Source organism: Athene cunicularia (genome assembly GCF_003259725.1).
Source record: "Athene cunicularia isolate RWA chromosome Z unlocalized genomic scaffold, athCun1 chrZ_part1, whole genome shotgun sequence".
NCBI lineage: Eukaryota > Metazoa > Chordata > Aves > Strigiformes > Strigidae > Athene > Athene cunicularia.
In genome coordinates this window covers 17,183,246-17,198,376 of record NW_020799142.1, presented here as the reverse complement: position 1 = coordinate 17,198,376, position 15,131 = coordinate 17,183,246, and the positions used below count along the sequence as shown (strand labels likewise).

Here is a 15,131-nt window from a genome sequence, read left to right as displayed (position 1 = left end):
TTTCACCTTAAATCTCAGTATTTTTTTTAAATATCACAAGATTTTAAAATAAACAGATCCAGAGATATTTTGGGGCCTGTCTAGGGATTACTTAGCAACCATATGAAAGCTGCATACTCCAGTTACATGGTTGAGTCAGGTAAAAAATAAAATTAATGCAAACTTTAAGAGGTCATTAGAAAGGGGAGGGTCTTGCTCTCCCTGTAAGAACACCTCTTAGCTTCTGAAGGGTAAGTAATAACCTGCTTTTTCATTCCATTTTATTTCTTTCTCTATTGCTATGCAGCTTTTCTCTCCCCATTTTGGAACTGCTTGTCCATTATTTTCTCTGCAAAAGGGTAATGCAGTAAGTGGTCTCAGTACATCTCAGAAATTAGGGCCACCTTTTGCCTGTGCTTTGGAACATCAGCTTCTTGGATTTGGTTTGTTTTACATTCAGAGTTGTACTCTTTCTGACCTTTCACAATTTGTCTTTCAAACTAATGCTGTGAAGCATGAAAAAATAAAACTGAGAACATATGAAAAAGTTTTTATCAATTTATACTAAATACACCATTTAGGCATTTTCGATTTTCATATTCATTTAGAAATGTGACCCTATAGATTGGGTATTTGGGCAGTTTATTCCACCTTTTTAATGTCAAGTGGCTATGGCAGGTTGGATGTTAAAATATTTTAACACTTTTGGTACTTTTAAACAGAACATCTGGTGTCATTATTTTTAGAGTGGTCTTCCTAGATTTAATTTTATTTCATGATGACCGATCTGAAGGATGCCCATTTCTACTCCTTAAAATGCAGAAAATTAATCTCTCACATGTATGGGTCTTTGCAAGGTTAACGGAGATCAGTTTGTGGCATAGTTTCAAGAAGATGTTGATGCATCTTCACAGTTGTCATCTTCTGTGTATCATACAAATAATTCCTTTCTGACCTTAAGGCTTATGCCCTGCAAATTATTAATGTCATTTTTTTCACTTACCAGATTTTTAGCTAAATTAGATGTTCAGTGTATTGTTATCTGAGTTTAACTTCCTAGAATTTTGAAGTCTTTGAACAGGAATCCCACAAACTCTGTGATATAACAGAGTAACCTATTATAGGCAGATTTTCTATACTACATGGCCGATGATACTTCTGTGTTCCTTGTGCCATTTGCAATTGCCCAGATAGGGGGAAAACTTATGTTAGTGGTAAATGCAGTGGAGAAGGAAGCTTTCTTCCTCCAGTTAGCACTGACTTGGTCAGTGCATGCTTCTCCACAGGTGATGTGATTTGCTGCTGAACAGCTACTGTAGATGGGCTGCCAGCTGGTGCTATTCAGTGTTTATGTGGCCACAATGTGTATTTCATTACAGATAACATGTTGTCTTTTCCTATTCCTGAAGGATTGATTATTATAAATAGATCTCTCTTTTTAAGATAGTTGATGATTTCTCAAGATACGTGTTTCAACTTCTGTTCACGAGTGAGAACTTACATAGAAGAGTTGCACTGCTAGTCTGAGTTTGTTATCTCATGTAGCAGAGATAAATGTTTGCTTTCCACAGAGCCCTAATCTGAGCACAGTGTGTGTGTGTGACTCGCAGCTTCTATTCGTGCTCAGCAAATAGGTTCTTACCATCTTTGCAGTCATTTCAGCAGTTCTGCTACAATTCCTTTTTACCAGTTTTGTACAGTGATGCCATAGGCTTTGTATTTTGCTTTGAGACTTAACAAAGGAGTCCAAGAAGTCTGGACGTTCTTCAAGAACAAAATCTTAAAGGTGGACGAACAGGCCATCACAGTGTGCTGACAGCTAGAAGGGAGGATGATCTACCAGGCTGAAAAGATTTGAGTGGAATTCAGGGAGAAAAAAAAAAGTTTATGGCCTTTGGAAGAAGGGATGGGCAACTCAGGAGGACTACAGGAATGTCACGAGGTTATGCAGAAGAGCCAAAACTCAACTAGAACTTCATCTGGCTACTGCTGTAAAAGACAATAAAAAAAGTTTCTATAAATACATTAGCAACAAAAGGGGGATTAAGGAGAATCTCCATCCTTTACTGGATGCAGGAGGGAACACAGTGACAAAGGATGAGGAAGAGGCTGAGTTACTTAATGCCTTCTTTGCCTCAGTCTTTAAAAGTAGGACCAGTTGTTCTCCAGGTGCCCAGCCCCCTGATCTGGAAGACAGAGACAGGGAGCAGAATGAAGCCCCCATCACCCAAGGGAAAATGGTCAGTGACCTGCCACACCACTGAGACACACGCAGGCCTATGGGGCTGGATGGGATCCACCCAAGGGTACTGAGGGAGCTGGTGAAGTGCTCACCAAGCCACTTTCCATCCTTTATCAGCAGTCCTGGCTAACCAGGGAGGTCCCAGTTGGCTGGAGGTTAGCAAATGTGATGCCCATCTACAAGAAGGGCCGTAAGGAGGATCTGGGCAACTACCGGCCTGTCAGCCTGACCTCGGTGCTGGGGAAGATTATGGAGCAGATCATCTTGAGTGCCATCATGTGCCATGTACAGGACAACAAGGTGACCAGGCCCAGCCAGCATGGGTTTATGAAAGACAGGTCCTGCTTGACAAACCTGATCTCCCTCTATGGCAAGGTGACCTGCTTAGTGGATGAGGGAAGGGCTTTGGATATTATCTACCTAGACTTTAGTAAAGCCTTTGATGCTGTTTCCCACAGCATTCTCCTCAAGAAACTGGCTGATCAAGACTTGGATGAGCACACTCTTCACTGGGTAGCAAAGTGGCTAAATGGCTGGGTCCAAAGAGTGGTGGTGAATGGAGTTAAATCCAGCTGGTGGCTGATCACAAGTGGTGTTCCCCAGGGCTTGGTTCTGTTTAATATCTTTATCAATGATCTGGACTAGGGGATCAAGAGCAACCTCTGTAAGGTTGCAGATGACACCAAGTTGGGCAGGAGTGTTGATCTGCTTGAGGGTAAAAAGGCTCTACAGAGGAATCTGGACAGGCTTCACTGGTGGGCTGAGGCCAACTGTATGAGATCCAACAAGGTTGAGTGCTGGGTTCTGCACCTGAGTCACAACCACCCCATGTAACACTACAGGCCTGGGGAAGAGTGACTGGAAAGCTGTTCAGCAGGAAAGGACCTGGTGGTGTTTGTCGACAGCAGGCACAGGAGCCAGCAGTGTGCCCAGGTGGCCAAGAAGGCCAACAGCATCCTGGCTTGTATCAGGAACACTGTGGCCAGCAGGAACAGGGAAGTGATCGTCCCCCTGTACTTGGCACTGGTGAGGCTGCCCCTCAAATACTGTGTTCAGTTTTGTGGCCCTCACTATAAGAAAGACATTGAGGTGCTGGAGCATGTCCAAAGAAGGGCAACAAATCTTATGAGGTGTGGCTGAGGCAACTGGTGTTGTTTATTCTGGAGAAAAGGAGGCTGAGGGGAGACCTTACTGGTCTCCCATAGAGGGGAGACTCTACAATTGCCTGAAAGAAGGTTGTAGCAAGGTGGATGTAGGTCTCTCCTCCCAAGTAACAAGGGATTGAATGAAAGGAAATGGCCTCAAGTTGTGCCAGGGGAGGTTTAGATTGGATATTAGGAAAAATTTCTTCACTGAAAGTGTTGTCAAGTATTGGAACAGGCTGCCCAGGGAAGTGGTTGAGTCACCATCCCTGGGGGTATTCAGAAGACATGTAGATGTGGTGCTTGGGTACCTGGTTTAGTGGTGGACTTAATAGTTAGGTTTACGGTTAGACTCAATGATCTTAAAGGTCTCTTCCAACCTAAATGATTCTATGATTCTACAAGGTGCATGATAGATACTATAATCCATTCTTCTGATGTTAGTTATTTCCCAGGGCGGACAGGAGCTGAGAACTTAAGCTCTGAAACTGAATCTTGTTACAGACTTTTTGTAGGTACACCCATGCATACCAGTCCTGAACACAAAAATGACTTCAAAATTATCTTAATGCATTTTAATCTACTTGTCACACTCATGTCTTCCTTGTTCTGAGCTTCTTGCCAGCTAGTCTTAAATTACTTGCATGGGCATTTTGATTTCCTCCTCCAACCCCTTAGTTGTCTCCCTGATGGTTGTTAGACTTTACATGAAGATGTGTTCAAAGTTGCCACATCATGCATATAGGCTTGTCTTTGGCCTGTATGAGAAAACTCAAGTATCCTTACGTAGTTAACAGGAAGTATATTGTGCTGTTTCTGTGCACGGTATGATTTTTCCAGTATGTTAGATGTTGACAGATAAGGAAAGTTAAAATGTTACATTCATTGTTTGCTTCCTTCAGAGTTTGTGCAAGCAGAGTATCTTTAGATGTAAACTTTAAAGAGAAGAGGAGGTGGCCCTGTTGCTGCTGCAAGTTGGTGTAGATTCAGCAGAAGTGATGCAGTTACGCAGATCTGTATCATCTGTGTAACTACACTGATTCCTTTGAGATATCGCCAGTTGAAGGGTTTGTGTGTGTGCCTGAGCCCAGGCACACTGAGGTATCATAATTAGTGTTTGTGCAGCAATATCTGCACAGAATGAAGTTATTTATGTTAATTTATATTGCTGCTCAGTCTTATCAGGATAGATGAGATTGCACGCTGCTTCACTGCTGGGGTTTTCTGGTTTATGTCGTGCATGGACTCATATCATAAGAGCCCACCAAGATACTGGCCCTTGACTAGAAATCCTAACCTATGTTTTTACTGTCTTTGTTGCTATGTGTTCAGATTGACACTTCTTGGTTTTGTGCCTTCTTTTTTATGCATTGCCTTCATGTTTGAGTTTTCCATGTGTGGAGTGACTGGGTTCCTCCATTCACAGTTCAGTGCAAACCAGCAGTTAAGCAGTCTGGATGATCAAGAAGCTTGAGACTCAGGCAGTCTCAAATCCAGGACTACAGTGACAGTGTAGGTATATCTTCCAGTGCTTCCATGGTACCGATAATTATGATAATCAATAGTAAGAGAATAAGTTTAAATGCCTAGTGATCACATCTGCAATATGCAAGGCAACTGTCATGGATAGATATGGATAGATGGATATGGATAGATATAATAGTAGATATCTGCCAACACAAAGATGTTAGGGTTTTAATGTTGGGCTATGTTTTAAAATGACACTGAAATGCTGTGTAGAAAAAATCACAGAATGGTTTGGTTTGGAAGGGACCTTAAAGATCATCTAGTTCCAACCCCTGCCATGGGCAGGGACACCTTCCACTAGCCCAGGTTGCTCAAAGCCCCGTCCAGCCTGGGCTTGGACACTGCCAGGGAGGGGGCAGCCACAGCGTCTCTGGGCAACCTGTGCCAGGGCCTCAGCAGCCTCACAGTGAAGAATTTCTTCCTTGCATCTAATCTAAATCTACCCTCTTTCAGTTTAAAGCCATTACCCCTCATCCTATCCCTACACCCCCTGATGCAGAGTCCCTCCCCACCTTTCCTGTAGCCCCTTTAAGTACTGGAAGGCCGCTATAAGGTCTCCCTGGAGCCTTCTCTTCTCCAGGCTGAACAACCCCAACTCTCTCAGCCTGTCCTCATGGGGGAGGTGCTCCAGCCCCTGAGCATCTTCATGGCCTCCTCTGGATCCGCTTGAGCAGGTCCATCACCTTGTTATGTTGGTGGCCCCAGAGCTGAACACAGCACTCCGCGGGGGTCTCATGAAAGCAGAGGGGTAGAATCACCTCCCTTGACCTGCTGGCCACACTCCTTTTGATGCAGCCCAGGATGCAGTTGGCTTTCTGGGCTGTGAGCACACATTGCTGGCTCATAGTCAGTTTTCCATCCATTAACACCCCCAAGTCCTTCTCCTCAATCTGCTCATCGCCCAGCCTGTATTTGTGCTTGGGACTGCCCAGGCCCATGGGCAGGACCTTGCACTGGCCTTGTTGAATGTCATGAGTTTTTCACGGGCACACCTCTCCAGCCTGTCCAGGTCCCTCTGGATGGCACATCCCTTCCCTCCATTGTGTCAGCCACACCACACAGCTTGGTGTCACTGGAAAACTGCTGATGGTGCGCTCAATCTCACTGTCCATGTCACCAACAAAGATGTTAAACAGTTCTGGTCCCAACACTGGCTCCTAAGGAACGCCACTCATCACTCCTCTCCATTTGGACATCGAGCCATTGAGTGCAACTCTCTGAGTGTGACCATCCAGCCAATTCCTTGTTCACTAAGTGATCCATCCATCAAATCCATGTCTCTCCAATTTAGGATGTTGTGTGGGACAGTGTCCAATGCTTTGCACAGGTCCGGGTAGATGATGTCAGCTGCTCTTCCTTTATCCACCAATGCCGTAACCCTGTTGTAGAAGGCCACCAAATTTGTCAGGCTTAATTTGCCCTTAGTGAAGCCATGTTGGCTGTCACCAATCACCTCCTTGTTTTCCATGTGCCCTAGCATAGTTTCCGGAAGCATCTACTCTACGATCTTGCTGGGCACAGTGGTGAAGCTGACTGGCCTGTAGTTCCCTGGGTCCTCTTTATTGCCCTTTTTAAGAATGGGGGTTATGTTTCCCCTTTTCCAGTCAGGGGAAGTTCACTGGACTGCCATGATTTCTCAGATATGATGCATAGTGGCTTAGCTGCAGAGATCATGCTATCTGCAGCCTCAGAGAAACTGTGGTGCATGCAATGTGATATGGTCATGGAAGTAAGGTTTCAGCTGGTAGTTTATGCAGTTGAATGGTGCCAAATCCTTTGGCCTTATGTTGTCAGAGATTAGAAGTATTACAAGAAAAGATAATGAATCGACTGTGATGCTCTATTTCAAAGAAATCTCATTTTAATTTTGAAATCTCACTTGATTAATTTCAGTAAGAGGGCTTTGTTATAACAGGGATTTCAGGTATTAGGTTGTAATTTAACAGCTAATTTGGATGTAAAGAATACGAAATATTGAAAATTCAACAGCACAATGTTAGAAGCAATGTAGCTCTAAATATCAGCTGTCACACAAACCAGTGTTTTTAATAACAAATGTCACACTCCTTAGGAGTATAAGAGCTAATCTGTGAATATTTATTCAATACCTTTATATTCTACTAGCGGATATTCTGAAATACTCAGGTAAGATACTCTGCCAAAGGTCCTGTGAAATAACACGTAGAGTTTATACAGCATAAATGATTTGAGACTACATAAAACTGTGAACAGGTGCAATGTATATTAATTTGAGTTCCAAGTTGTTTCACTCTGCTTTCAAATCTACTGCAAAGATAGTGAAGGACTTGTTTTGCTGCTCTGTGTTAATGTTTGTCATATTGATAGCAGGAAGCAGGTCCATTCTCAGTGTAGGTAAGTCTTGAGCCTGTAAATATATGGACTTATTGCAAGTTTAGGTAGTTGTTAATAGCAACCTCTTCTGCCTCCTGGCAAGACAGAAGTAAAATACACAGTGGTCTTATGGTGCCTTTGTAGCAGGGCTGTTTATCAGAAAATATGCTATCCTTGGCTCAAAAATAGAGCATACCTAAAGCAATTGTTTTGTCCTATATACGAAGGATAACATTTGTAAATGGAGCTGAAATAAAAATAGTAAGCATTCTTTTTGTAGTACAAACTATTCTTAGTCATGTTTATTAGGCATATTTATTACAAAATACTAACTGTACCCTTTTTGTGTACATGTTATGCTTCCCAGTCTGATAATTTAGGAGAGAGACTAAACAAAATATTGTCTTTTTAATCCTTTATGTCTTTCCTACTTAGCAGAAATTCTTTTTTCAGCATTTGACAAAAATGCAATTACTGTAGTGACCTTGGATTAATTTGCCTGCTTTTTTTTCTGGGCTTTCCTATGATTATTTTGTTTGCCTTTTTTTTCCAAATGTAAACAATAATTTCATTGCCACTTTGCTACTTAATTCAAACAATTGTTTTATCTAGGTCTTTTGAACTCAGAGCATGAACATTAAGAGTGTCAATCCAAAAGTTGGAACAGATGATTGACTAACATGTTATTCTGTGAAATGAGATTTTTCTTTAATAGAATATCAAAACATGAACAGAAACAAATGTGTATAGGTATGGTGTAGATTTGTTCTCCTAACTCTGTATAAAAACAGGATACTTGACAAGTGAACAAATGTTTTCGAGCTCCCCATTCCTATGCTTTACTTTCTTCTGCTCTTAAAAGACAAGGCATGTGTAGAAAATGCTCTCCCCAGACGGAAGGGAGAATAGTTTCAAACCAGTCATGTATCTAAGTTTGTCTGAGAGATTAGTACTTCCCAGTGCAGGCTGCCCTGAGCTGCCCCAACTATAGCTTAATATTTTCTGTTCCCAGGGTCCTGAGTTATTCAGGTTACTCTGGTGAGCTTTGTGTCCATGGTGGAGGGTGGGGGATTATCCTGCTGCTCATTTGCTGCAAGATGAGGATGCTAGGAGAGTTGCTGCAGCCCAGTGAGTGCTCATTAACAGAAAAATCCATCTAAGCCTGGAATGGGGTTGTGTTCCCAATTCAAGTGGTCAAAGAAACTATACTATAATATGGTGTTTTATATTTCAAAAGTGAAAAGTGCTCTTTTAATAATGACTAGTCCTTTTGAGTAATTAAGTCAACACTTTCAAGTTTGAATGTCCACTGCCAGCATTTTTCTCGACCTCTTAGATTTTCAGGCATTGCTCAGCCCCACACTGATGAGCTAAAAGTGCTTTATCATTGCTGAAATCCTACTGAGGCAACTTGGATATTATCTAGATTTCGGTGTCGGCCTTGACAGAACTGGTTTTGAAGGGAGTACTTATTCCTCAGAAAAGCAGCCTTATTTAGATTTCCTGGCTCTGTCATTGCTATCCTCAGAGTGCAGTGCTGACCTAGCCATGGGTAACATCTGCAGAATTTTCACCATTACATGAGAGCAACTGTATGTCTAATAGAGTTCGATGAAGAAGAAACATTTCATGATCATGGAAAAATTGCACAATTAGTATTCAGGGATGCCAGAAACAATGAGCATAAGATTATAATCAGGGTAAATGCTCTGGGATGCCCACTTAGAACATCACTGAACTAAAACTAACGCTTTATTCTGAAAAGAAAAAAATAAAAGAGCTTGAAAGGCTTTCTAAAATGGTACTACAGGAAATTATGCCGTAATGTAAAAGGATGCAAGACACTTCTTAATTCTACCAAATGAGCACAGCACACTTCTGAAATGAACCTTCTCATAATCAGTGTCTGCTAAGTCTGAGCATGGCCTCTAGGTTGTATTTCTGTCACTGTTATTAACTCATGCTAGGGGATTTTTGAGCTGGGAGGGATTTTAGATTTTGCTTCCTCTTCCTGGTTTTTGAGTTTGGTTTTTTTGGTTTTGTTTTCTTCCCCCCTCTTTTAGGAGTAGGAATTTATGCTTGCATCGTTCATGAGCTACAGACATTTTTATTTACAAAATGTGTTTAAAAGTCCTCTGAACACAGGAAGTATTAAGCGCAGGGGACAGTGTCTTTGCTTTTAATGTAAAGCCTTTTCGTAACTAGCATACCACCCAGAAATGCTTTTATCCAGCTGCCTTCATGGCTTGCTGCCTGCTTCTCTCTCCCATGAGCTTACAGCTCCTTCAAACATGTTCCCTGTATTTGCTTTCAACTCCAGTGATTTTTTAATTTTTTTTTTACAGTTTTGTAACTTGGCTCATGAACAGGCCCTGAGTTTTTCTTGTCTTTAGGGACTGCAGCTCTCTGCTGCTTTTGCTTTTATTTTCAGAAGGGCTTAATTGCTTTTACACTTCTGATGAAGATTATCTGCAGTTTATGAGCCTAACAAGCTTTCACATCACCTGAGCTGTGAAATGAAGGAAGCAGAGGAGTGCTGTATAATTCTGGGTGAAAATGAGCACACGGGATCTTAGGTCTTGCTAATTTTCACCTTTCTTCCAGCACACAGTGCTGCTTCTCTGTAAGTACTGCCTTTACAAAGGATAATACTAGTTATAAGCTGTGCATTATGTCTCCTCTCGATCTTGAATAGAGGCAACCTCATCCTTTTACCCTATCCCTCTTCACCCTCCCTATGCACATTCCCACCTTCCCAAGCCCATGTCCCTAGGAACATATACATTTTTTTGTGCCATACCTTCGTGTGGCTATCTCAATGCAAAACCACTGAACAAGTTTCTGCAAAGTTACCTAAACTTTGGATTTACTAGTAGATCTGCTAATCTATAGAGATTGCCCGGGTTCCTGATCTGAGTTTAAGGTAAGAGCAAGGTAGCTCATTTCTCAGTGAAAGGGAGATGGCAATGTTGCATCTAATATGGGATATGAGTGTAGGTGTGTGGGGAAAATCCCTCATGTCCCCCTGCTTGTTTTGTGGTGAGTGTTTTTTTGTTGCCATGTCCTCAGATAAATGATTGGATGCCTTGTCTTCAGCTTGTAGTTGTTCTGCTCCCACCACTGATGTTTGGTCTTGCAAGGACAGATTTTTTTCTTTAATTGATAGGTCTGGCTAACTTGAGTTTCTCTCTGGGCAGAAACACATGTTGTGTGAAGTAGCTCTATTTGCTTCAGCTTCTGTGGATAAGTCTTAGTTTCACTGCCTTTAAAGGAGTTTGTGCTCTGGCAGTGTTTCTTTATTTTTGGTGTTTCTATTTTGACATTTTTATTTAAATTACTCCACATGTTGCAGTCTCACAGAGTCTTGACCTTTTTCTTGCATTGCATTCAGGCTAGTTTTAAAGGCTGATACGAGTTCCTATTTTTTTCATACTTACTGAGTCGATTTACCCTCATTTACAGATGTGTATATATTATCTATTTAAATGTTATTAATTTATATTAATAAGTAAAATGAAAAGGCTCTCTGACACAGACAAACAGGAGTGTTGCTGGTTTCACTTAAAGAGGAAGATACAGGTGAGTGAAAAATGCATGCAGCAAGTGGAGCGTAATAGGGGCTTGCTGAAAGAGCTGTGCCCTGAGCAGACTCTGGAGGCATCTGCTTTTGTCTTGGGCTAGCAGCAAGTGCTTGTCTAGAAAATGTCTGGGAGAGAAAGATGGTGAGGGAAGGAGGGAACCTCTTCAGGTGTCTCTGACTCAACGCAGGGTAAACTTCACATAATCCACGATACATGGCAGCTGGAATCTGTGTTAGTGGTTATTAGTACAGTTCCCCTATCTAGGAAAATGTGTCTCAGTACTAAAATAGTGTCTTTGCTTCATCCATAACCAAGTCCTGCAGTGATGGTGGAGAAGGGCAATGTGCACAGTGGGGCAGTGCCCATGGCTCTTCACTGCCCGTGCAGCCATGCATGCTTTCTCCAATGCTGAACCGCCTCAAAACGGGAAAAAGCTGCATCCGTTCAAGCAGGAAGAGTTTTGCTGCCATAGGTCTGGTCCAGAAATGGTGTTCAAGAGCCCCGTGTTTGTTCCCAAAGTGCATGGGAATGTTTGTTGGTAACAAATGAAGGTCAGTGGGGATTACTTATCTGGATGGTGCAGTGCAGTGATTCAGGCTGTTGCAATGCATGAGAAGAGGCTTCCTATTAGCAACTCCCAGCATGTTTTAGTCAGCCCCTGGGGACAAGGAGCCAGTAATCCGGGCCTGTTTCGTGTGGACGGGCTATTGTGTGGCCCCGACCGACGGGACTGTGAGCCAGAGGGTAAATTGCGTTTATCCCACGAGGCTGGATTTAACGTCCCACTCAGGACTGTGGGTGATGGAAGCACGAAACATGGAGCAGAGCTTTTGCTGACAAAGGGAGAGGCAGGAGAGAAGCCAAGGGGTCTTCCTAGACTGTCAGAACATAAATATTTAAAACTACAGGAGTAGTTTGGCCGCGGGTAGGAGCTGGGGCTGTGTAGGAGCAGCCTGTCTGCCTGTTGAAGGCGACGTGCTGCTGCCATCTCCTGGCATAGCCCTGGTGGTCTGAACGGGCCCTGGGGTGCTGGGGCCAGGCTGGGCTGCCCAGCACCTGCCAGAAACACCCCTGGAATGCCAGGAGTGGGGCCATGCTGCAGCCTTGAAGAGCATTTTCTGAGGAGCTTTCTTTGGGATTTTGGTGCCCAGAACCTGCTGCTTGACAGTGTGTGCTCAGCATAATGGGCTGTGCCAGCAGCTGCTGAGGACCAGCTGAGTGCTGGTGGATATGGGTCAGTGGTTTCTACGGAGTTGTGCCCTCAGTGAAACCTGTCACTGGCCTCTGACCCAGCTCAGTGCCCAAGCTTCCAGTGCGACTTCTGTGTTAGCTTATGTGTGATCATAAAAAGAAAGCAGGCATGATGCCTAGCGCAACACACGGTATATTTCCATTTTGCAGGCAAGACTGGAATCAGATTACTCACTCTTGAGTTTCATCCTGTACCTCCCTGTTGGATCATTTGTGCTCAGAGCCTCCCTGGCTGAGTTAGGAATTCCCTCGTGCTTTGTAGGGGGCAGTGGGGATAGTCTGGCTCTGCTAGGGTTCATGGTAGTTGGAGACTGCTAGGAAGACAAGAAGGTGCTAGATTGCTCTACCATGAACAGCACAAATGTCTGGAAAATACATGGAAGATGCTTTTGCAGAGAGGTTCAATATTACTAACAATGATCAAAACAAAGCTGTAACCCCCCAGCAAACCTCTAAATGCATCATCCCGAGGTGTGCAGCTCTCTATTGCTCCAGGGCTGCTGTGCTGTGTTGCTGCCCAGTGGCCATCCTGGCCAGACAAACTAGGGCTGCCCCTGGGTTTGCCTGTGGTTAGGCACGTCCCCAGCTCCTCTGTGGGTTCCTCTGGCCCCCAGCCATGAGGCTAGACAGTTGTTCCCAGGAACCTGATAGCTTCTGGCATGTACACTGCACAAGTATGTGCTTCCTCTGGAAAGCAGGGTATTCCCGACATTCATTGTGCAGCCCTATTTCCTTTTAGCAGTGACAGGAAGCAGTCTTGCTCTGCAGTGAGACAGTCTATAGACACAGGGCTGCTGCCTCCTCTCCCACATGCAGTTCACCCTACAGCTGTGCTGATGCTCAGCAGCCATGAGCTCAGGTGAGGACATGCAAAAACCCCATGCTCCCATAGAAACTTCAGGGGCCTTACATGAAACAGCAGTAAGTCAACTACTGTGTAATGAACTAAATTAGGTAGAACACTTAACTGGTGTGACGTTCTGGGATGGCTCTTCTGTGGCAGCGACTGGAATGATTTTTGGTGCTGGAGGTGATGCACGATGTTAAAACTCCCCTCCCCAGCCCGCTCCCTTTTATATGGGTCTGAGTGTGCCTATACAAATCAGAACTTTAGCCAGGAGGGAGAAACCACTTTTCCTTGGGTGCCGTGCTTGAAGCCTTTTGCAGATGTGACCATCCTTTGAAGGTATGTGCTTTTGCAGTGCCAAGATGCAAGCTCACTGAAGGCCTGTGAAGGTCCTCCATCTATTAGAAACAGAAGAGCCAAACCCAGGTGAAACTAAGGGCAACATCAGTTGTAGCCAGGTCTCTGACTCCTTTCTTGGAGATGAGTCTGTGTGAGTAGACAGCATTAGACCCTGCTCCTCATTCCCTTGGTGGTCCTTAGAACCAGATTCTTGGACACTACTCTTCCCCTTTTCAAGAGACCTGAACAGGCCTGCTGGAGCATCAGTCCTCTAGGTATCTTCAGTACAGGGAGTGGCAGGCAGGTAGAGGCGGCCCTTTCCTGACAGGACATGCCCATGGGGCCAGCAGCAGGAACGCAGCCGGGGCCCTGGACCAGTCTCACTGCTAAGGTGAGGCAGTCACAGCCAACACCTACAGACAGGAGCAGTTACAAAGGAACGACTAAAGAGCATTCACCTGCTAATGAACTCACCCACATACACAGCCTCATTGTCCTCTGACCATGCCCAAGACCATGGTCATGTCTCTCTCTGGGAATCTCTCTCCACTTCTTGCTTATTAGGCAGTGCTCACTCTGCTCCTTCTGTGGTTACTACTTAAGTCAGCCTTGCAAAACACCAACTCTAGCACACAAGTTAAATATGGAATTCTATTTTGTTTTCTTTTTGTATATTATGTACCAGACAAACGCAACATTCAGGCTCAGTTGGGTAACAAAGAGGAAGACATTCAAAACTGACCAGTGAATTGTAGAAAGCAGAGTTTATATGACAATAAACATGCAGCTTGCAAAAGAATGAAGATAGTGTACTGGTATTAAAACACATTACTATAATATAGAGACAGCTTATGCAGCAATTTACAAGTTTAACCTTGGGCCAGAGTACGCAAGCCCTTTAAAGCTGGCATTCAAATTACCAGTAGCTTAATCAGCCATACTTAAAGTACATAGTAAAATTTGACTTAGTATTTACATTCACTAGCCATCCACCCAGTATCAAGGCACTTTCCTTGTTAGTATGTCTGTCCCTGTGTCCCACGCGTCTGCTTATCTAGATGCATGTAGCAGCACAGCAACATTCAGTGACCAGTGACCTTGACCACAGGACTCCTTAACCCCAAATAAAAGCACTTGGTTACTAGACAATCCATCGCTGTATTGAAGTGTCAGGCTATATGTGACACTGTAAACAAGACTGGTGTGTTAAGAAAACAGCAAGTTGACTGGATCCATTAACAAATGTGCTTTGATATGAAGAAAAGCGATAGGTGTTACCAGTTTCAACACTGCAGCAAATGCTCATCAACCCCGCCTGTATTCCCCAAAGAAGAACAGCCACTGCGGGGTGCAGAAGATGCTTCAGTCTGAGCAGAAGGATGTCCTGTTGACAGTTGTGCCATACATGTTTTTCAGCTATTGTTACAGAAGTGTGCTTCTGCAGAGTATGAATGACTATTGCGTTTATCCCCTTCAAAGTTGTCTTTGCAAACAAACACAAATACTAGCTAAAGCTGCATTCTGGGAGGTACTTGCTGCCTACCCTCCCTCTGCATTAAAATTAAGAGGGGCAGGGGGAAGTGGAGAATTGTTGAGATCTGGCCCTTAGTCATAAATTTTAAATTTGTATCAAATCTTGTGGCCTTAAAATGCATCTGTGTGCATTAAGTCAGCACTGCTGTCATTTTCAGGAATGGCTCAGATAGCACAAGTACTACAAAGGAAACAACAGTGAAAGCAAACACATGTGCGCTTTAGCTTCCTCTTTTTTTTTTTTTTTTTTATACTGATGCTTAGTTTCTTTTTTTTTGGTTTTTTGTTTTTTTTTTGTTTTTGTTTTTTTTTTTAAACTGATGCTTTCACTTTTATGG

The 15,131-nt window shown here is 43.5% G+C and overlaps 1 protein-coding gene across 1 annotated transcript in view; it reads right to left on the bottom strand.

Annotated features, from left to right (window-relative positions):
• Positions 1 to 6,843: 6,843 nt before the first annotated feature.
• The window catches only part of IL6ST (interleukin 6 signal transducer), a 35,788-nt gene continuing 27,500 nt past the window's right edge, over positions 6,844 to 15,131 (bottom strand). Inside the window, exon 15 of the mRNA XM_026865428.1 lies at positions 6,844 to 7,337. Within this exon, the coding sequence (XP_026721229.1) occupies positions 7,293 to 7,337 (45 nt within the window). The 3' untranslated portion in view covers positions 6,844 to 7,292. The remainder of the gene's footprint in view (positions 7,338 to 15,131) is intronic.